The sequence below is a fragment of the Mirounga angustirostris genome, unplaced genomic scaffold (genome assembly GCF_029215605.1).
Source record: "Mirounga angustirostris isolate CCGP_5_RB_7025 unplaced genomic scaffold, mMirAng1.0.hap1 SCAF_8, whole genome shotgun sequence".
NCBI classification, from domain to species: domain Eukaryota; kingdom Metazoa; phylum Chordata; class Mammalia; order Carnivora; family Phocidae; genus Mirounga; species Mirounga angustirostris.
Genome location: NW_026991716.1, coordinates 98,416,843 through 98,440,093, shown reverse-complemented (window position 1 = coordinate 98,440,093; position 23,251 = coordinate 98,416,843). Strand labels below are relative to the sequence as shown.

At 34.3% G+C, this 23,251-nt stretch overlaps 1 protein-coding gene across 5 annotated transcripts in view; it reads left to right on the top strand.

Moving 5' to 3' along the window:
* HDAC2 (histone deacetylase 2) overlaps positions 1-22,479 on the top strand; it is a 30,491-nt gene extending 8,012 nt beyond the window's left edge. For 4 of the 5 annotated variants that reach the window (XM_045865355.3, XM_064598021.1, XM_064598022.1 and 1 more), the window contains exons 2-14: positions 2,111-2,223; positions 3,303-3,420; positions 5,928-6,002; positions 6,647-6,785; positions 8,816-8,957; positions 12,316-12,408; positions 12,488-12,596; positions 16,001-16,141; positions 16,363-16,471; positions 17,093-17,223; positions 18,365-18,520; positions 21,378-21,435; positions 22,101-22,479. In XM_045865355.3, the coding sequence (XP_045721311.1) occupies positions 2,111-2,223; positions 3,303-3,420; positions 5,928-6,002; positions 6,647-6,785; positions 8,816-8,957; positions 12,316-12,408; positions 12,488-12,596; positions 16,001-16,141; positions 16,363-16,471; positions 17,093-17,223; positions 18,365-18,520; positions 21,378-21,435; positions 22,101-22,131 (1,415 nt within the window). In that variant the 3' untranslated portion in view covers positions 22,132-22,479. The remainder of the gene's footprint in view (positions 1-2,110; positions 2,224-3,302; positions 3,421-5,927; positions 6,003-6,646; positions 6,786-8,815; positions 8,958-12,315; positions 12,409-12,487; positions 12,597-16,000; positions 16,142-16,362; positions 16,472-17,092; positions 17,224-18,364; positions 18,521-21,377; positions 21,436-22,100) is intronic. The other variant, XM_064598023.1, reaches the window with a different exon arrangement.
* The last annotated feature ends 772 nt before the right edge of the window (positions 22,480-23,251 follow it).

Below are 23,251 nucleotides of genomic sequence, written 5' to 3'. Positions count from 1 at the left end.
TGTACATCCAGCAAAATATATGTAAATTTATTGCAAATGCACATTAATTTATTTCCTCAGGGAAAAAAATGTTAATTACTGCTATCGTCATTTCTTTTTAAAAAACAGGCTTGCTGAGAAATTGCAACTGTAGTCTCCCTTCTGTAGATTATTGACATTTCCTATTATATTATTTGTGACTTTCCACTGGATTCTCAGTAGGTCTATAACTAGAATATTTGATCTTAAAATGTGATGGATGTTAGAGACATTTCATGTTAGTAAATCTTACACAGAAGCATTTGCAAGTTCTGTGAGGAGTAGTTTCTTTATTCCAACTCTCGTGATTTCTTCTGGTAGTGATAATAACTTAGAAATACCTTCCTTGCATTAACTTGGGTACACGGTGCCTTGTAATTCTAGTGGGCTTTCCATACCTTAAAGAATTTGAGACCAGGGGCACCTGGGTGACTCAGTCGTTAAGCGTCTGCCTTGGGCTCAGGTCATGATCCCAGGGCCCTGAGATCGGCCTGCATCGGGCTCCCTTCTCCGCGGGAAGCCTGCTTCTCCCTCTCCCACTCCCCCTGCTTGTGTTCCCTCTCTTGCTGTGCCTCTCTGTCAAATAAATAAATAAAATCTTAAAAAAAAAAAAAAAAAAAAAAAAGAATTTGAGACCAGGCTGCTTTCAAGGAGCTCTGTGTAGTGCCAGCCATGTAGAGATGGGCTTTACAGCCAATCCTTATAAAGGTAGTTTATTTTATGCATTGCCTCTAAATTGTGATAAATGTAGAGGAATGTTGCACATCCCCATAGCTCTGCTTAGCTACTTGTCTGTATTGTCTTATTTGTTTGTTGGCTCTTGTTTTAAGAAAGGTGGCTTTCCCTTAAAATGACTGTGTATATATTAATTGTTTTCAGAAGAGAGTTTGTGTTGGAAATGAATTAAGTAAATTAGTGGTATACCAACAAAGTCAAGCAGTAGTGGTATTTAGAAATAGGGAGGTTATAAAATAGGCCTGTTATGAAGTAGGAATGTTCATCCTAGACAATTATCAAATATATGAAAGAGAAACACAAGTTTTTGAGTTTTCAGTTTCTAATAAACAAAGTGTGTATTTAGGCAGGATTTTGAAAGATTTTTTTTGATCTTGAAGGTGGGGAGATGGAATTCTTTATCCCTCACTTTTATATAAACCTGTGTTGAAAAGATTAACTTCAAGCCGTTAAAGTCAGCTTGACTGTCCTAATAAAATTTTGGAATTACTTACTTAAAGCCTAGAATTAATACTAAAAGTAATTTCTAATTTAATACAGGCTGTTGCAAAAAGTGCTTGTTACATTTAAAAAATAGTGTATTTCTAGGGGTTTCCTTAATTTTACTTTATTATAAAAACAAATACTTTCAGGTCTTTACCTGAAAGTATTGATTTCATTGAAATTCGGTAGATGAAAATTTGGTTTAAGACACTGGTAATATAAGATGTCATAGAAAGATAGGCTGGCAGTTACAACTTCTAATCATGAAGAATGAGACAAATATCCTTACTATCTTAAAAAATGTCATGAATATGTCTTATCAGAGCAAAACTCTATTTAGGATCTAAGTTTCATTCACCAAAAATTTTCTCTTATAGACTGTGATGGATGTGTAGAACGTTTTAACCCCCATAATTCCAACTATAAAGAATTTCTGGGATGCCAGTAAATATTCAAGAAGCAATATTTGCTGTAAAATTTTTAAATAATAACAGTGAAACTCAGAATTTAGGCATCTGAATTTGCCTGTAAATATGAAAAATAATTACCAATTTAAGTAAGTAAAACTACTTTTGTGAGTATGGAGGATTTTATTAGGGCTAATCCAAAACTTTGGTAAACTGAAAATCAGAAAAGCTTGCTTGCTTTAATCTGTAAATAAACATCATATATATTAATGGTATTATCACACGTAAACGTGTGCACAGTATCTTGGTTTTCTAATACAGTTTGAAAGTTGAAAAATCTAAAATCATTATTTAAGGTTTTAAATCTTGTTTAGGTGGTAAGTGCCTTCTAATGATGAACATACATAAATTTAGATAGTGAAGACTTTCTTGTCTATATTGTTCAGTTTGTCTTTTTTCTATTTTAGGTGATATTGGAAATTATTATTATGGACAGGGTCATCCCATGAAACCTCATAGGATCCGCATGACCCATAACTTGCTGCTAAATTATGGCTTATATAGAAAAATGGAAATATATGTGAGTATACCTTTTGATAAATATTCAGCAGTGATATTTTTTTTTCCTTAATCTGCTTTGAAATGATTATTCCCTTTGAAGTGCATTTAGCAGATGAAAAGGCCTGGAAGAAAACAGAAAATCCTCTTTTTGTTTTATTCTTCAGAGAAATAGAGTGTGGGAGTTATGACCTCTCTTGTCCCTCTTCCTCAGCCATTTCTTAAGTTTCTCGTACCCTATCTTTTCACATTCTGGAGAACAACTCAGTGTAGCATACTAAATATCTTTGTTACAGTAGTGGTTGACCTGGCTGTGCTGCTGAAGAGTTGACCTGGGACTATTATAAAAGAACTATGTAGAAAATTCTACAAATATTTATTGGCATATGGAACAATCTGTCAGTGGGCATGCACACAGTACATCTAACATTTAGGATACAACCGCCTTAAATGTTTTTGCACTGATGGAAGTATATATAAACAAATGCAAGACACAACAATTCTTGCTTGTTTGAGGAGAAAAGAAAAACTTGAAGCAGTTAGCAATATTGGGTGTCTGTGGGTTACTTTCTTTCAAATATAAACATTTACAGAAGAGGAGTTGGATAGGTCTTCCTGGAAGCCTTTTGGGAGAAGTGTGTGAATGAAATTGAGCTCTTGGGAACAAGGCAAAGGATAGGCAAAGGAAAGGAAGAGAGATCATGAACAAAGACTTATAATTGAGAATGAGTCTCATTCTCACTGGTTATAGAACAGAAGGTTTATGATGGAAAATGAGAGAAAGTAGAGTTTCTGAACACAGATTCAACTTTATAAGCGTTGACCCATTTCCACTAAAATAAAAGGAGTAATTAATATAATTATATATAGTTGGGGTCATACCTGTCTAATGCTTTTAAAGGAGTAGGAATTAGCTTTGGAATTGATTACTGTTTTCTGAAACACACATGTATAAATTTGGATTAGCTTTGGAATTTATTTTGTTCTGGCAGACCTAGTTCTTTTGAGAGGACAATTAGGGGAAATTGTATACCTTGTGTTTGATGACTCTGATATAACCAGTTGTAGTTACACAATTCTGACATTTGTTTTTCTTCACAGAGGCCCCATAAAGCCACTGCTGAAGAAATGACAAAATACCACAGTGATGAGTACATCAAATTTCTACGTTCAATAAGACCAGATAACATGTCTGAGTATAGTAAGCAGATGCAAAGATGTACGTTTCTATGTTAAAAGTATATATTAGTATTGATAAGTATAAACGAGTATTCTTAGAAGCTTATCATTAGAGTTACCCAAATCTAGGTATACTGCCTGATCTAAAATACTTTTTTAAAGTAATTATTGGTTTGAAAAGTCAATGTAAAAATACTAATAAAGCTACTTTATTTTTAAAAATTTTTTTAAAGATTTTATTTATTTATTTGATGGAGAAGAGAGAGAGCACAAGCAGGGGAAGCAGCAGGCAGAGGGAGAAGGAGAAGCAGACTCCCCGCTGAGCAGGAAGCCTGATGCAGGGCTTGATCTCAGGGTCCTAGGATCATGACCTGAGCTGAAGGCAGACACTTAACCAACTGAGCCACCCAGGCGACTCGGAAAGCTATTTTAAATTAAAATAAATAAATAAATAAAAACGGGCTCCTGGGTGGCTCAGTTGGTAAAGCGTCTGACTCTTGATTTCAGCTTAGGTCCTGATCTCAGGGTCTTGAGATCAAGCCCTGAGTTAGGCTCTGGACTCAGCACAGAGTCAATTTGAGATTTTCTCTCTCCCTCTCCACCCCCCCTCTCAAATAAATAAAGAAATAAAATCTTTAAAAAACAAAATCTAGGGGTGCCTGGGTGGCTCAGTTGTTAAGCGTCTGCCTTCGGCTTGGGTCATGGTTCCAGGGTCCTGGAATCTAGCTAGCTCCTGCTCGGCGGGAAGCCTGTTTCTCCCTCTCCCATTCTCCCTGCTTCTGTTCCCTCTCTTGCTGTGTCTCTCTGTCAAATAAATAAAATCTTTAAAAAAAAAAACTACCTGAAGCCTGTTGGTCTGCCAGACTGCCAAAGAGCTGTTTGGATGTTCCTCTATTCTTTGTTTTGGTCCCTTGTTAACTTTGGGATAATGGATATTGGTGGGGAGACCTTACTCCCCTGCTTTTTTTTTTTTTTTTTAAAGAAAAGTAATTATACCTCGGTTGGCCTTAGCCTGGTATATATATTTCTTCTATTTGTGTGCTTTAGTTAATGTGGATTGTAATATATAATCTGTTTCTTTCCTTTGTTAGTGAAACTTTTGATTTTCTTCTATAGTTTTCTTTTTTATATAGATAAAAAGTATTTTATTGTTAGCAATTGGTTGGCTTGAAAAAGGAATGCAAAATGTCATCATACAATGCTTGGAACAGTGTTTTTTTTAAAGCTTGATACTGAAGTTCATTCTCATCAGTGTTTCTGTTCTGTAGACTTCTGTAGTCTTCAGTGATGATTTTTTAAAAAAGAACAACTTCAGTAATACTAAATTAGTGTAGTTGCTAGACATCTTACACATTTATAGAATTTTGTATACATTTCTACTATAGATTATTTCATTTACTCAATAAAATGCTATAATGTCAATAGAATGTATTACTTATCCCTGTTTTTTTGATGGAGATTCAGCCTTGGATTAAAAGTTATGGGTAGATAGGGCAAGTGAATTAACAGGATTGATTTAATACATAATACTGAATTATATTAAGATTATGATTATATCTGAGCGGTAAGAAACTAAAATCCATTCATTATAGTGCTAATAAATTATGGGTATACAAAGCTATGTAAAATAATTACCCCTGTTTTTTTAAGAGGTAATAATTTGGGGGGTGGGAAGAGGCTGAGAATGGTCATGTACATAATACGTCCCTTTTATCCTGTCAGTACTAAGGAACTAAATACATTGCGATGTGTCATGTATCTGTATGTGTCGTTTCCTTGTGCTTTATATACCCCTTCCTTGTATGTCTTGGCTGTTAAGAACCTAGTTAATTCCTACCATCCTTTAAGATTGGGTAGGCAACTAGCTGCTTTATCTTTTTAGTGCTCAGTAAAATACATTTCAAAGTTAATGGATATTCTGTGCATTTAAGAAGTTTTAGAGAAAGTAAATCATAAAGGAATTAAAATTGCTTAAATTTTTTAGAATCCTGATTAATTTATTGTATGTTTAAGGAGAAATGCCTCAAATTTAAGTGCATGTTTTAATTAAATCAAATGCCTTTTATATTTTGATGGCTATTTTTTTAGTAATAGAGCAGAGATTATTCTATAAATAATCCTGGTAAGATTTGGTGGTGGTGTTTTGTATAGAACATTTTAATTACCTTGGATAAAATGATAAATTATATTTTTAAATAGCAAAGTTTAGATTTCTTCTGTGATGTGTGTTCTATGATTGCATCAAATAAAAAAGTATTTGTAAGAAATCATTTTTGATGGGCGCCTGGGTGGCTCAGTTGATTAAGCGACTGCCTTCGGCTCAGGTCATGATCCTGGAGTCCCAGGATCGAGTCCCGCATCGGGCTCCCTGCTCAGCGGGGAGCCTGCTTCTCCCTCTGACCCTCCCCCCTCTCATGTGCTCTCTGTCTCTCTCATTCTCTCTGTCTCAAATAAATAAATAAAATCTTTTAAAAAAAAAATCGTTTTTGAAAGAAAACCTTCCATTAATTCATAGAATGGATTCTAACTGAAATCCATCTTTCACAGTTAATGTTGGAGAGGATTGTCCAGTGTTTGATGGACTCTTTGAGTTTTGTCAGCTTTCGACTGGTGGCTCAGTTGGTAAGTGTGCTGATTCAGATTTAAAAATTGATTTAAACCTGGTGTGTAACTTTTGGGTTATTTGTTTAAAGCAAAAGTTTTTAGTGGTAGTGGATTTTGATAACAAAAAGTAGTCTGTATGTTTATAGTAGTACAATTGTCTTTAAAAAAATTCACATGTTTGGGGCACCTGACTGGCTCAGTTGGTAGAGCATGTGACTCGATCTAGGCATCATGAGGTCAGGTCCCACATTGCGCATAGAGCTTACTTTTAAAAAAATAATAAAAGTAGTAACCTTCTTTCTTTAAAAATAAATAAACCCCATGCTTTGTGAGCATTATGACTTAGACTTTTTGTTTCTTACTTCTTACTTACTTACTTTCTTACTTTTTGTTTCTTACTTCTGTTGTATTCACTTAGAGATTTCTCTCCTCTCTAGTTACCACTTTCCATAAATACTCTTATTTAATCAGATCACATCTATAGGATAATATTTATCCAAGGAAAAACTGTTGTTAGTGTCCCAGACAATGATCCTTATCTTTTTGTAATTTTAAACTCTTTTACTTCTACATGGCATACTCTTTCCTATAGGGCTTTTGTCTAGTTGTATTAATTTTTTTATTTTAAACACTTTGGAAGACTACCCTGTCTTGTCTTTTAGCTGGGGCTGTGAAGTTAAACCGACAACAAACTGATATGGCTGTTAACTGGGCTGGAGGATTACATCATGCTAAGAAATCAGAAGCATCAGGATTCTGTTATGTTAATGATATTGTACTTGCCATCCTTGAATTACTAAAGTAAGTTAATTTATGTTGATATTTTTCTTATGAAAAAGTTTTAATTAAAACAATATAAATCTATAGCCTTTAAAAAAATATCAAAGAAACAGTAGGTTAAAAGTAGTTCAGTGGTGAGTCTTCTATGGATTTATTACAAATGGTTGTAGAAATACAGGACATTTTCCCATTCCTTGGATTAATAAGAATGAGAAGTGCATATACATGTTTAAAACTCCCATTAAATACTCTTTTTAAAAAGACTAGAAGTAGTTTGGAGATTTAGATTTGAGTTACAGTTTCAACTAATGAGAGATGACAGGGTCCTGGAAGTTTATGTTTTAACATTTTGTAAGTTTTAACTTTTGAAGGCAAAATTTGAAACCTTGTGTTAAAGGAAATTGGTTCATTGAATGAGTCTAGCCAATTGCCTAGTTTCCACATGGAATGGCCTTTGTTCTCTACTAATGGGTATAATTATGTCTAAATTACTAAAGGAGTTAGTTTTAAGGTTCCTTGACTGCAGTTTGAGAGAGATCTATAGAGGGACTTAGGAATTGAAATTTACCAAGTTTTTTTTTTTTTTTTTTTTAACCATTATCAGTTGTAACATGTCTTAGCAGATTCCACTTCAGAATGTAGTGATTTAGTTTTTTCTCGGTATCAGAAATGTTCTTGCCTCTAGTTATTCTATGCATACTGTTTATAGAGGCTTATTTTTCCATCATTTAAAATTTGGTTTTGACTCCTCAGATAAACAGCTAAAATGTTTCAGTTAACTCAATGAGAGCCAAGGAAAACCACTTGAAATTATTTGCCTTGGTTTTTAATTCACTGTTGATTTTGGTTCTTGTATTTTCATCTCTCAGAAGTGGTTCTTGCCCACATGCTTATAGCCTTAAACACGTTTTAACTTAATTTGTCTAGATATATTTCTTTAAGTGGTGTGATCAATCATGATTTAATTAATTGACTATTGATAAGCCACTTATGAAACACTCAGAAACTTATTTGGCTAACAGCTTTTTTATTATTTTTGTGAAGAAAGTCTACTATGATGAGACATTCTGCTTTTTTTTTTTTCCGTAACTGCTGAATGGTGCTTTCCTGTGAGTTGAGAATATTCTAATGAGTTCTTAGTTTGATAATGTCAGTTTATATTATTTTCTTTTAACATAGTGGTGGTATCTTTATATAATAAACACAGAAAGCTCTGCCATTTAATTTAATAACAAAATAATCCTCAGTTCACCATGCCATAAAAGTGTGACATTCAAAGTTCATTTCCTTTTCTCTTGTTTTGACATGGTAATAAGATGTCACAGTATGGTGATATACATGGCTCTTAAAACGCATTCAAGCTATAACTGCATCACAGCAATTTGTAGCGTTCCAGGCAGCACGAGGAAGTGATGAAAGTACCAGCTGTGGTTTCTGTCACAACTACTCTACTTTGCAGTTGAAAGCACAAAACAAGCCATAGATAATTTATAAACAAATAAGCATGGCCATGTTTCGGTAACTATTTATGGACGTTGAAATTTGCATTTCCCTTGTCACATATGAAATACTCTTGTTTTAATTTTACTTTTCAGTGATTTAAAAATGTAAAAACTATTCTTACCTCAAGGCTTTACAAAAAGACTCTTGCTCAGATTTGGGCTATGCACCATAAATTGCCAACCACTTTTATAATACTGAAAATTTACTAGAGAGATGTTTTAAAGTAATCCTGTAAGTACTGTATAATCTTCAGTTGTTAATATATAGAAACATGTAGTATGTTTTTAAAACATGTAGAACTGGACAGATTTCACGGGGAGAGTAAATACATTTTCTTACCTAGTTTGGGGCCAAGGGAGGACTTAAAGATCTAAGGCTCAAACCTGTAACTTTAGATATTTGAATGGTCTCTTAGGCTGGAAATAAAGTAAGAAAGGGGATTAAACATTCTGAAATGCAAGAGCTCAAAAATAGGTTTTCTGAACCCATGGTGGCTCTTCCCATCTTTTAAAACCTTTTAAAAAGTTAACTGATGGCTTCGTTTTCAGGTATCATCAGAGAGTCCTATATATTGATATTGATATCCATCATGGTGATGGTGTTGAAGAAGCTTTTTATACGACAGATCGTGTAATGACTGTATCATTCCATAAATATGGGGAATACTTTCCTGGAACAGGAGACTTGAGGGTAAGACTGAACTTCAGTCTGAATAAGAATTATGATATAAATATTAGGAGACCTGAGGAAGCTAATAATCTATCTAAACTAATACTGTTCTTGAGTTACTCATTTGAAACTTGTATGCAGAATTGAGTCATTTTACATGCTATAAAACATTTGCTAGAGTTCACTTTTGTTGACTATAAGCAAAAATTTAGTGATAACTGAGAGGATTTTTTTTTTTTTGCTCAGCCATTTTCTTTGGTTGAGTAATTATTTTTGAACATCCCTGAAGCACAAAGAAATTTTCTAGATGTTTATTTGCATCTTCAAAACCTACTTGATAGTAGCCAACATTGCTGTTGATTGTAAAAATTGGTAGAAGAAAATAACTAAATCTTTTAGGTTCTTGTACTTGCCCTCCTTTTATAATCAGTCTTGATTTAATAGGCCTAATTTTAATCTCTTCTTCCTTAGGCTTCTGAAATTTGTAGTCTATATCATTTGGAGAGAGAAAGAATACCATAGCTTATCCTGCCTGCCTGTTACATTAAGTGCATTTATTTCTTTTATATTTCTGTTATCTTCTTCCATTTAGTGCTTTTTTATTGTATGAATGTGAAAATCACTGGTCAAATCTTGTTTGTACAAAGTTCCTGAAGTTTTTTTGCTTCGCTTGTTTTTCTTGAACCAGACTATGTACATGTTGAAATTTATTCAAAAATTTAAATAGCCTTTTTTAATTCAGCCTGGATTATATGGGAAATTTCTCTTATCATGGCATTCAGTATTCTAAGTTATTTTATTAAGGTTATTTTTCATATCTGTGGTATGTAGTTAGAGCTACTTAGCCACCAGAAGTTTGAAGAGTGGCCTTATTTTTCAAGTATGTGTGGTTTTTTTATTTGACCACAAGATGGTGCTCTTTCAGTAAGAGTTGTGATGTGAAATCTTTCTTTACTTATAAATGGACAGAAGGTCAATTGTTTAATTTATTTGAGTTTAAATTATGTGGCTTTTAAAGTTGCAAATGTATATTTTCAGTTCCATGCCTGTTAGCTCCTTCAGTGCCTTTTCCCCTTGGTCTTTTTAAAAAAATTTTTTTTTTTTAAATATTTATTTATTTGACACAGAGAGAGACAGCGAGGGAAAGAACACAAGCAAGGGGAGTGGGAGAGGGAGAAGCAGGCTTCCCGCGGAGCAGGGAGCCCGATGCGGGACTCGATCCAGGGACTCCAGGATCATGACCTGAGCCGAAGGCAGTCGCTTAACCAACTGAGCCACCCAGGCGCCCCTTTCCCCTTGGTCTTAACTTACATACAGTATTTCTTAGAGTTTGACCCCCAAACTAGCAGTATCAGCAGCTCCCGGGAACATACTGTCAGGTCTCCGAAACTGGTTCTGCACACTAACGTTAGAGAACCACTGCTCTAGACCGGTAGAATTCCTTGGTCTACAGCCATTGTACTCAGTGAAAATTCAGCAAAGCCTTCCCAGTTTTAAGCTTAAAGAAAGTCTCTTTTCAATATAATCGTAGTTAATCTCAGAAATGGTGAAACTGGCCTCTGTTCATTTCTGACAGTATTCTTATGATTGAAGTTGTTAGAAAGTATTGGAGAATGGGTGTTTTTTAAAGGTTTTAGAATGACTTTCAATTTCTCTTTTACTCACTAAACATTTTACACTTACTATATGAAATGTCATCATAATATTTTCCCTTTGGTTATTATAAAAGTGTCCCCCAAATTTTGTAAGGAAATCAAAATGAGTCATACATGGAATTATATTTAGAATTTCATAAAACTTATGTGTATCTTTGATGTTAATTTAATAGACATTCCCTTTCTACCTACCAATTTATTCTAAATTAGAAAAGAAAGCTACTTTGAGCTCAGGTCATTGTTAAAACTGCTTGCATTTATTAGTTCAGGAGTCTAAGTAGAGGAAAAAAGGGTATGCTAAAGGAGCAGTTGAGGAATAAGATACGGGAGGGATAAAGCTTGGTGCAACAAGGGCAGCAGCTGAGGTGCCAGCTTTCGGCTAGAGTGAGATGTGCTGACCAGCTTTCTGTGTTCTAAACTCTTAATGTCAGAGTATATTCCAGCAGTTTAGTTTTTAGTGCAGAATTTTAAGGATTCACCATGCTTTAGTTTATCCACATCTGAATGGTTTGTATTTAGTTATATATAAACATTTAGATTTCTTCAAGAAAAATTGTTGGGGGGAGATAGGTAATTCCACTTACTTTTTTTTCCTTGGAAGTTGGGTCATGATAACTCTCATATTGGAAAATAAGCTATGTTTTTTTAAAATGAATCAGAGATAAAGGAAGACTTGTACAAAAGCATTAGTAATCCTAAAGATTCATGTATATTGAGACATAACTTAAAAGACATAAGAATTAGGCTCTTGGGTGGCTCAGTCGTTAAGCGTCAGCCTTCGGCTCAGGTCGTGGTCCCAGGGTCCTGGGATCGAGCCCCATATCGGGCCCCCTGCTTGGCGGGAAGCCTGCTTCTCCTTCTCCCACTCCCCCTGCTTGTTTTCCCTCTCTCACTGTGTCTCTGTCAAATAAATAAAATATTAAAAAAAAAAAAAGACATAAGAATCCGTTACTGCCAATTCTTTGGTGTTGCAGGTAAAGAACTATTTTGTAGCAATTTTTGTGCTATACCATTTCTTCTAGGAATTAGATGTGTGTGTGCACTCCAGTACATTTACACACATGCATCTGCGCATTCATAATATATATACAAATAATATATGTAGTGTGTGTGTGTATGTGTGTGTATTTTATAAGTGTGTATGTATTGCTGAACCCAGCTCTCAGTTTCTCTTGCTTTGGGAAGTACTAATACCCAGAGTGGAATTTATTCAACAAATAGAAACAAAATTTATTTCAAGCCTAATTAAAGAGTAGATTTTGGTGCTGTAGTCTGCAGTTGTCAAAACTTGAGGAAAGTAGGAGCTTTTCTTTCATCATAAATAAACTTATACCAGAATGTGAGCCACAAGAGCAATTCTGCATTATAGAGACAGTTGTCCTGCACAATTCTTTGGCTTAGAGTATTTATTTTCTGTAGTTTTACATATTCTGTTCATGATTAATTTCTTGGCCTAATGTAATTTTGCCTTTAATTGTTAAATTTCTTTTCTCCCCAAAATAACCATTACACATTAATTGGAATTGGTTCTGTTCAGCTTAATAAAACAATCCATTAATATTGGAATTTACACCTATTCTGTATTACTTCCTTTCTTCACCTAAAAGATGAATTCAGAATTGGATATTGTTACCTAGTTTTTTAATCTTGTAAAAAAATATTTAATAAACATGTCAAGCATTTTTACTATGAAACATTTTCTAAGAACTGTTTGTGTGTTTTAGGATATTGGTGCAGGAAAAGGCAAATACTATGCCGTCAATTTTCCAATGAGAGATGGTATAGATGATGAGTCCTATGGGCAGATATTTAAGCCTGTAAGTATTATTATTTTCAAAATCAAAACGGAATTTTAAAATAATTTTACAGATATTAACATTTGTTATCTTGCAATAGATTATCTCAAAGGTGATGGAGATGTATCAACCTAGTGCTGTGGTGCTACAGTGTGGAGCCGACTCGCTGTCGGGTGATCGGCTTGGTTGCTTCAATCTGACGGTCAAAGGTAAGCAGTTTAATGGGTGATAGTCCCAGGAACATGTTGGTTTTTTTGCTTTCTGACAACTTCCCGTAAAAATTATCATTATAATTTTTTGCCTCCTGTATTAGCACATGTTTTGTATTTTTCATTGTTTTTTGTCGAATATATGTATGCATTTGGAATTGATTTTTATAACTATAATTTTTTTTTTTTTTAAGATTTTATTTATTTATTTTAGAGACAGAGCACAAGAGCGGGGAGGGTCAGAGGGAGAAGCAGACTCCCTGCTGAGCGGGGAGCCCGATGCGGGACTCAATCCTGGGACTCCAGGATCATGACCTGAGCCGAAGGCAGTTGCTTAACCAACTGAGCCACCCAGGCGCCCCATGATTTTTATAACTATAATTAATGCTGTTTCAGTAAACTAGGTTTTTTATTTTATTGATACATTCATACATGAGTAGTTTTATAAAGCTTGCAGTCCTAACCAAGGCAGCCATTTTCAGTGTTTTCGGTTGCTCCTTTTGGTGTTTATCTTTCTCCAAGTACCATGCAAACTAACTTTATTTTATTTTATTTTTATTTTTTATTTTATGTTATTTTATTTTCAAGTAATCTCTGCACCCAACATGGGGTTCGAACTCAAAACCCCGAGATCAAGAGTTGCATGTTCCTCAGGGCTCCTGGGTGGCTCAGGAGGTTGAGCATCTGATTCTTGATTTTATTGCAGGTCATGATCTTTCAGGGTCGTGTGATTGAGCCCTGCATTGGGCTCTGCGCTCAGCGGGGAGTCTCCTTGAGACCCTCTCTCTCCCTCTACTCCTCCCCCTGTTCATGTTCTCTCTCTCTCTCTAAAATAAATAAAATCTTAAAAAAAAAAAAAGAGTTGCATGCTCCTTCAACTGAGCCAGCCAGGTGCCCCAAACTTTGTTACTTTCAATTTTAGCTTTGTATATTCACTTCCCATCATGGAAGAAGAGGGATTTAGCCCTTTTCACCACTTTGTCCCCAACACATGCATACACTCTTCAGTATCTTCCTTTTTACAGTTTAAATCTGGTAATTATACTAGAATTTTGGTGTGGCATTTAGTGTTTACAAAGTCATCAACATTAAAGCACTTTTTAAAGGCTTATCAAATTGTTCTTTATTGTATAACTTGTTTTTCTTGCCTAATTTTTTCATTACTTGGCTTTCTCTTTAATCATTATTAAACCACCGGTATCTAAATAGCTTCAAATGTTGAGGTGCATCAAGTATTCCATCATTTTTACTTTCTCGAAGAATAGCCTTCTGACCTGTTATTGTTTGGATGAGTATCCCTTATAGACTTGGTAGAAAAAGAGCTCTTTGCTTCTCTTTTATATGCCCTCCCTCCCCCATTGCTCTTTCCTAAGTCTTGCTCTTAATTTTTGTGTCATTTTGGTGGAGCACATTCTCAATAGCTTTCTAAGAAAAGATGTGTTGGGGGATCAGGAGTGTAGCACCAAAAATTTAAATTTGATCAAGTGTAGAAATTTTAGTGAGTTCTTAAAATTTGTTATATGGGGATCAGTAATGAATATTGTACATGATTTTGTAGTTTTGCTTTTGAATTTTCAGTTAACAAATGGATGTGCTTGGATTGAATTGCCTCATAAGATGTGAAGAATTCTCAAATAGAACTTTCCTAAAATGACTGTTGACTTAAATGGAATTAAATAACTAAATCCAGATATTAAAGTCTTTTATTTAATGTTATGATTGCTTCTATACCAGTTAGCATTAGAATTAATGGTATAATCTGTTCTGCTTTTATTAGGTTGAACCTACAAACTTGATTGCCCCTTTTCTTGGTAGGTCAACAGTGGTCAAATAGCAGTTTCTTATCGTTGAACTTAGTGTGTTGAAAACCTTCTGTTGGCCTCAAAATGGACATGATCTTCCTAATGTACAAAATGGGTATTAACTGTATGTTTTCATGTCCTAGCACTTTGAGAATGCTTTGATGCTTTCATACTTAAAAGTAGTAGCATTCATAATCATAAACTGCAGTGTTTTACTTTTACAATAATCTATGTTTCAACTGTTAGAATTTCTGTTGTATAAAGCACAAAGGATATTTATAATCCCAGATCTTAAACTTGATTCTGTTTTCTCCTCTGCCAGCTTCAATTTAGATTTCTCAGGTCTTTTGAAACCCATTACCTCTTGTCCATCTCTTTTCTACCTTCATTTATGTTGTTACTGTATGTTCTCTGCCATTCTTCATTTTTTACAGGTTTCAGTTTTAGCCTTTAAAAAATTCCCTTATACTCATTTTTATCAGGTTTTGAGAAGAAGGAAAGTATTTTTGTTTAGCTATCTTTACTCAGAAGTCTATAAAAGCTAACTTTTTGTTTATTTTGTCTTTAAAAATAGCGAAGTGGTTTTTATCTATTATAAGAAGCCTGTGTTTTTCTAGTAGCAGTAATAGAAATTAGGTTATGAATTTTATAGTGCAACAGTTGAAGAATACTCAGTGGAAATGCTCACAAATATACAATTACATGAGAAAAAAATCATTAAATCTTACTAACTCAGAAGGAATTGGAAGGAAATACTTCAAAAACTATCTTTGGATGATGGAGTTTTAAAGTTTTTTCTTTGTACTTTTTTGATTTTTTTCCAAATATTCTTCAGTAAGCATGGATTTCTTCTATAATTGAAAGTTTTTTTTTTTTCTTTAAAGACTGATTTGTATGCCTGAATGATTGCTATATTACTAATACTGGTAACTAACTTATAATTAATTATTAAAAATCATATTTATCCAAAGGAAATATTTCATTTTTATATTAAGTTTACTTTCTATTCAAATTTCTACACATAGGTGGTTGTTGAATAGTAATAGTAATAGTAATAGTGGTTGTTATAGTAATAGATAGTAATTTTATAATCTTAGATAAGTTAAGAAAATTACCTAATAGTACTGCTACCTGAAGATAAGCTACAGTTAAACTTTGTTGTATAGCTTTTCATAATTTGTCTGCATATGTTTATATGGAAAAGTGGTAAAATTAAATTGTGCATGTTGTAACCTTTTCTTCCCCATGTAATGTCACATGAACATAGGATCTTCATACGACATAATGTCTTCCTATGTTAATAAAGATAAGTGTTCTGTTCATATTTTTAATCTTAATTTAGTTGTATAATTCACTTTTCTATTAGGGACACTTGTTAAAATAGCCAATTATATCTTACTGTGTTTTATATATCATTGTGTGAAAGGTATTTAAAAAACTTTAGAAATTTCTTGAAATTTTTACATATTCTTTAAATACTTAGAAAAGCCGTTTTGGTTGAATAAAACTTTTTGTTTGCATTTATTATCTTTTTAAAACTTATTTTTCAAACTGTTAAAATATTTAGATTTGTTGTTACCCAAATCTTTTTTTTTGTCTCAGGTCATGCTAAATGTGTAGAAGTTGTGAAAACTTTCAATTTACCATTACTGATGCTTGGGGGAGGTGGATACACAATTCGTAATGTTGCTCGATGTTGGACATACGAGACTGCAGTTGCCCTTGATTGTGAGATTCCCAATGGTAAGTGTTCTTATTATGATATCTTTATTGGATGGAAGTGTTAATATATACAAGTGGACAGATGGATGATTACAGTAGATTCCAAACCATACAAATAGGAGAGCAGTCACTTATAAACATTTTCTTGGGGAATATTTCACAGCTTGAATCTGGATTTTGTGCATGGGTTTGTGTGAAAACTGAGCTTTTAATGTGTCACTTTATTTCGTTGTTTTTAATAGAATTGCCATATAATGATTACTTTGAGTATTTTGGCCCGGACTTCAAACTGCATATTAGTCCTTCAAACATGACAAACCAGAACACTCCAGAATATATGGAAAAGATAAAGTAAGAGATCATTGAAATGATTTGATAACATTTCATCTTTATTTTTATATAGCAGATGTTTCCTTTGTCTTTTTCAAAAGCATTTGAAAACCTTAAGATTACTGATTTCTTTGTTTTTTTCTGAGATAAAATGTATGGGCTTCATAGCTCAAAAATATTTCCATTTTCTATTACTTATGGATTTTTAAGTTTCAGAGGGCACTGTAAATTGTATACATTCTTGCTTTACATGAAATTTTCCTTTTCGGAACATTTTGGAAAAGCTTTATCTCCAAGAACAAAGTGTTTAGAGAGCTATTGTAGTACACAGACCCAAGTTTGTATCCTCTCTCTCTCTCTCTCTGCCACACACTAGTTTTGTGACATTTGGCAGGTTAATTTGCCTTTAGGTTATATTTTCTCATCACTGAAATGGGGGGATGAAATAGAACCTACGTTCTAAATTTTGAGGATTAGATGGGTTAATGATAGTCTGTGAAGTATCATGCTTTTATGTTATTATTTCAACTCATAGGTTAAGTCAGATAAAAGATGAAATTTTTGCTTAATGTTTCCTCTTACATTTAAGAGGAACTTGAAAAGAAATGAATTTTTTCTAATAAATTTGCATGTGTAATTTAGACAGCGTTTATTTGAAAATTTACGCATGTTACCTCATGCACCTGGCGTCCAGATGCAAGCTATTCCAGAAGATGCTGTTCATGAAGACAGCGGAGATGAAGATGGAGAAGATCCAGACAAGAGAATTTCTAGTAAGATAATGCCTTGATGTGTATTCTGTTACATTCTTCTGATTTGTTAAAAATATCACTACAGATTAAAGGTTTTAGTGGTCCAAGAAATTCGCTATGGGTTATGTTTCATGAGGACACTAATATTATTGTCCTTTTTTTCCCATTTTTAATCTTACATAGATTTAACTTTTTTTTTTTTTTTAAGATTTTATTTATTTGACAGAGGAGAGAGCACAAGCAGGGGGAGCGGTAGGGAGAGGGAGAAGCAGGCTCCCCGCAGAGCAGGCATCCTGATGCGGGGTGCGGGGTTCAGTCCCAGGGATTGGGATCACGACTTGAGCCACCCAGGCGCCCCTAGATTTAACTTTCTTATGCCTTAAAGCCTGATTTGAGCGTCAGTGTTTTTTAGTTCATGTGACTCTCTATATAGGAGCACCTAGGTGGCTCAGTCGGTTAAGCATCTGACTGTTGATTTTTGGCTCAGGTTATGATTTCAGTGTCGGGAGATCGAGCCCCACGTTGGGCCCCGTACTGGGTTTGGAGCCTGCTTGGGATTCTCTCTCCCTCTCTCTCTACCCACCCACACATGCATGTGTGCATGCATGCTCTCAAAAAAAAAAAATTTAATGTATATTTGGGAATGAATTGGAAAGTAATACCATTTATCCAAAGGAGAGTGAGTTCAATAACATTAAACACCTGTTTGATTCTCTAGCCTCTCATTCCACTTAATATTGATTGCTAGAGTTGTAATACAATGGTATCTCTTGTGGTGTAGACCTTCTAACATACTTGATATTAATGATATTTTTAATGTTGTCTATCTACATCTCCTTTTAGCTCTGAAATAAATGGTCACTCCTTAGGTAAAGGCATTATCCCTACCTCCTGTTAGTAAAAAATAGTTTTTCCCTCCAAATTTTTTTGGTGAGATTCCCCAAATGTTTTTCATGTTTCTTTGAATTATACTTCTTCCTAGATCAAATCTAAATTTTCAGTATTGAACAAACCATGCATTCAGTTCTAATCTTAAGATTATTAAGCATTTGTTACCCTGTACTTTTAGATGTGGAAATTGGTTGGTACATTTTACATGAGTGTGTAACAATTATAAAACCTGTAACTGCCTTTGTGAACTTTTATTAAAATCTTTAATCAGTTCGAGCATCAGACAAACGGATAGCTTGTGATGAAGAATTCTCAGACTCTGAGGATGAAGGAGAAGGAGGACGTAGAAATGTGGCTGATCATAAGAAAGGAGCAAAGAAAGCTAGAATTGAAGAAGACAAGAAGGAAACAGAGGACAAAAAAGCAGGTAAGATTTATTTTTTGGTAAATGTGTTTTAATTGTAAGTTTTTAAGATGAGCTTCACTGCAATTTTTTATGAAATCCTGAAGTCAGTTGCACAAGTATTAAAGGGATGGTTATGCTAGGTAGATGACTTTTTTCCATGTGGTAAGTAGTGCTTAACCTTCTAAATTTTTTATTTAAAGCTCTGTTAATGTTACTAGTCACATTTGCTCTTACAGAAAACCTTCTTACCTTCTCTTGCTGACATAGACATAAAATAGCAAACACCACACTGTGATACAGATTGGGTAAGAAGACAAAGTGGTTATAGATCCATTTGTAGTCTGTGAGCAGAGCTCAAATTCTAAGATAGTTTTCAACTACCTGAAGTTTATTTGATGGGAATAAGACACAAAAGAAGAGTTAACCTTAGACCAGTTTCACCATTGTGAAAAAGCTGAGAGAGTAGACTTTGCTCAGAAATTGTTTGGTGAAAGCATAAAAACTCTGAGGAAAGATAGGAAGGTATTTGGAAGCTGGGTTGGAGGGGGGAGGTATAATACTTTGATGCCATAACTTAACTTAAAAATGCTGCTAGCTTGTCTCATGACAAAATGATGCTTTAGGCAGAAAATTTACTACTAGAATCTATTACCTTTTATCTGAGTTCCCAGAGCACTTATACATATCTTGGTCATTTTATTTAACATAAATTATAATGCCTCGTTACAGGATTTTATGTGCCTCCATGCTAGATTGAGCTCCTCGTGCCTAGGGAACACAGTATCTTAAATATCTATATTCTTAACAGTGTGTTTCTTGATTGAATGGATACCTGATACCTGTATATAAGTAATGGTGATGAAGATGAGTTCTAGTTGGCTGTTAATTTTGACCCTGTGGCATGTGGAAAAACTAATAGACGACAGACATACTTGGCCAGCATCCTTTTCCCTATATCTGTCACATTGAAGTTTTTTTCTTTTTTACTAGAGAGGTTAGGATTCCCCAGCATATCTGACACTTGCAGTTCTGTTCTTTTACTTGTGATTCACTCCACTGTAGGCTACCATTCTCTACCATTTTATAATTTTTTTTTTTTTTTAAGATTTATTTATTTATTTATTTGAGAGAGAGAATGAGATAGAGAGAGCATGAGAGGGGAAGGGTCAGAGGGAGAAGCAGACTCCCTGCCGAGCAGGGAGCCTGATGTGGGACTCGATCCAGGGACTCCAGGATCAGGACCTGAGCCGAAGGCAGTCGCTTAACCAACTGAGCCACCCAGGCGCCCCCCATTTTATAATTTTAACTTTTGAATGTATCACAATGAAGGCTCCAATCCGCTACATACTAATTGACATCCAGAAATTCCACTTATGTCTGAGGTAAGGAGGGCTTAGCTTTAGCTGTAGGGCTTTTCTAGTATTTTTCATTTCTTTCACCATCAGTACATATTCTTACCATTTTTGGAGTTTCTTCTCATTTTAAAAATCTTTAGCTGTTTTGTGCTTTTTTTTGCCCCCCCCCCCCAAATGGGAAAGCACCTTCACTAGGGTGCTACTTGTCTGTCATTGCTATTCTAGCTAAAAATGAGAGTACCCTTTGATCTGGCTTAATGACCTCGTAGTGGATTAATCTCTTAGTATTTAGCTCCTCAAAACTGCTGCTACTGATAATGATAATTTAAAAAAAATTATTTTGTGGTGGCTCTTCTTTGTTTAAAATCCTTTGTCTTACACATAAAGAAATACTACCATAGAAAACTTTTTTTAAAAATCTGTAAATCAGAACCTAAAGTTGGGGCCATTTCTTTTTTCTTCCTCCCTTTCCCAGTTCTGTTTTGGCCCTTTGAAATTACTAAGTTTACATATCCAAAATTAAGCCAGAAGTTGAAAAAAAGTCATAGTATCCTTATTATCACACACATTTTTTGTATTGTAAGTGAGACCAGTCCCCTGAAATGTCTATGTAGAATGCTTAATAACAATGTTTATAATCAGATATCTTTATTGTCAGGTCATTGCTTCACAACTTCAGTTCATGTTTCTTTAAAGAAATTGAGCACATTTGGGCTAATTTGTTTTAGTAATCTTGGGTTTGTAGTGTTAATGTTACCATTTTATTTATTTTTATTAGAATGGTAAAGTTTTAAGACTTACAGAGTCTGGGTTAAAAGTGAGTGGTGTAAGCAGGAGGATTTAGCCTCTACTGTGCCCCTGGGCTTATCTTATACTTCAGTCCCAGTGGTCTTTCAGTTCTTCCTTCTAAACTGTTAGCTCTGTCTTGGCTGGGGTGCGTGGGTGGCTCAGTCTTGGTTAACCATCTGCCTGTGGCTTAGGTTGTGATCCCAGGATGCTGGGATCGAGTCCTGCATTGGGCTCCCTTCTCTGCTGGGAGCCTGCTTCTCCCTCTGCCTCCCTTTCTCTCTGTCTGTCTCTCATGAATAAATAAATAAAATCTTTTAAAAAGTTCTGTCTTGCCTCGAAATCCTTTTAAGTTTTCCTTCTGTTCAGGTTACTTCATCCCTTTTCCCACCCAAAAGCTGTTCATTCTTAGGACTCTTCACAAATGTCACTTGCTGTGGTAGCCTTTCCCAACCCCCCTCAGTGCTGTGCTCATATCTGTAGGCTGAACTTCTCCACAGCACATATCCCAGCTGTAATATTGTAGTATAAGGGAAACAGAACTTCAGAAAGGCAGGACTTATGTTGTCACATTGACCCCTTGAACCTCTGTCATATTTAGCAAAGCTTCTATAGTTACTGAACTCATGAATAGTAATATTGTATATGACAGCTTTTTATATTTCAAGTATATTTTAAAATGTGTATATTTTGTATTTTAAAACAGGCTTTAATCTCTTCCCAATTTTTGTTTTTAGATGTTAAGGAAGAAGATAAATCCAAGGACAGTAGTGGTGAAAAAACAGATACCAAAGGGTAAAGTATATTCTTTATCCTAGTAATTTTTATATATTATAAAAATAATAAATACATTTACTTTGGGTGTGTATGTGTGTATTCTTTTGAGAAGTGCTGGACTGAACTTGCTTGAGAGCATCAGTAAGTTGTATGAGGTGCTCTAAATTTTAGTCCATATTGGTGCATAAGGGAATATGCCATCTTAACCATCAGTTTATGTGTTGGCTGTTCATCTGTTACTTACGTAGCTTGCCTTAAAAAATGATAAGGACTCGAAATAATACTGTATAACTGCACATAAATCAGTTTGTACTCTTGTATGTATTGTATCTGAGACCTTTTGCTTTTAACTTTATGTGATCTTTTCATGGTTCTCTTAGTTTCTATATATGTGAATTTTTTTAGTGTTGGGAGATGGATAAATTTAAACACTGGGCTAGCATAACACAATTCATGATGCAGTTATGTTTAGCAAAATCATTATTGAAGTTTTTATCTCAGAAAGCATATAAATACTTGACCACATATAATTTTGTGCTAGCATTTGTAGGATAACTTGGAATAGATTGTAAAATCACTGGAAAGATTAAGGGAGTTAGTACTCCAAAAACAAGGCATTATCGTGTGTTTCTGGGCATGACCCTACAGGACCTTAATATTTTTTATGTTGCCTCTTTTAACAGAGCCAAATCAGAACAGCTCAGCAACCCTTGAATTTGAATGTCTCACCAATTTCAGAAACCATAAAAGAGTGAGAAAATATTGGGAAGAAAAATTTTTTCTTTTTGAAGACTTCTGGCTTCATTTTATACTACTTTGGCATGGACTGTATTTATTTTCAAAATGGCTTTTTTTGTTTTTGTTTTTCTTGGCAAGTTTTATTGTGAGTTTTCTAATTATGAAGCGAAATTTCTTTTCTCCACCATGCTTTATGTGATAGTATTTAAAATTGATGTGAGTTATTATGTCAAAAACTGATCTATTAAAGAAGTAATTGGCCTTTCTGAGCTGATTTTCCATCTTTTGTAATTATCTTTATTAAAAAATTGTACTTGGATTGTCTTTTGTCTGTTTATTACGACATGAAATCCTTTTTCGGGGGCTAATAACATGACTTTCTGTACAATTAGAATACACTAGGAGTGAAAGATAACTGATTACAACTTCAAGGACATCCATTTACTGTTCAGGAAAGAGTATTTTACAGTACTTATTTCTTAATGCAATTGCAGTTCTACCATCTTGTTTTTTATAGTTTGGCCAGTCACTACCCGTGAAGATTGGCATCTCATTATAATAATTTATCTCTACATTAATAATACAAGCTGTGCGATTGAAATACAGGAATTATATTTGAGCTGCACCAAAGATACCCAAAAATTGGAAATGAAAATTCTGAATTGAAAGAAGAAATCATAATCAGAAGGAAACTGTCTTCCATACTGAGCAATATGTGACTTTGTTGCTAACCCCACTATGTACCAAGTAGAAAAGGAATTGTATGGTTGTGTTTGATCAGAATTTTCCTGTATTCATATTACGTCTGTCTAAAATAAAACCTATTTAGACAAAACCTGGTCCTTTTACTGCATTTTACATAGCATCCAGGTTCCACTATTGCACACAAGTTTCCAAACCAAGGAAGTAAAGTAAACACTTAAAGAATTAGTTTATTTTTCAATTTATTGAGTATCTGTTCATTTTAATGCCTTGCGTATACAACTGAAGGTAATGGAAAAATGCCTGCACCCACAGCTTACATTCTAGTGGTAGAAAGCAGACAAGTGGGTAATTTATACTTAACTCTAGGATATGCAACAGAAAAAATAAAACG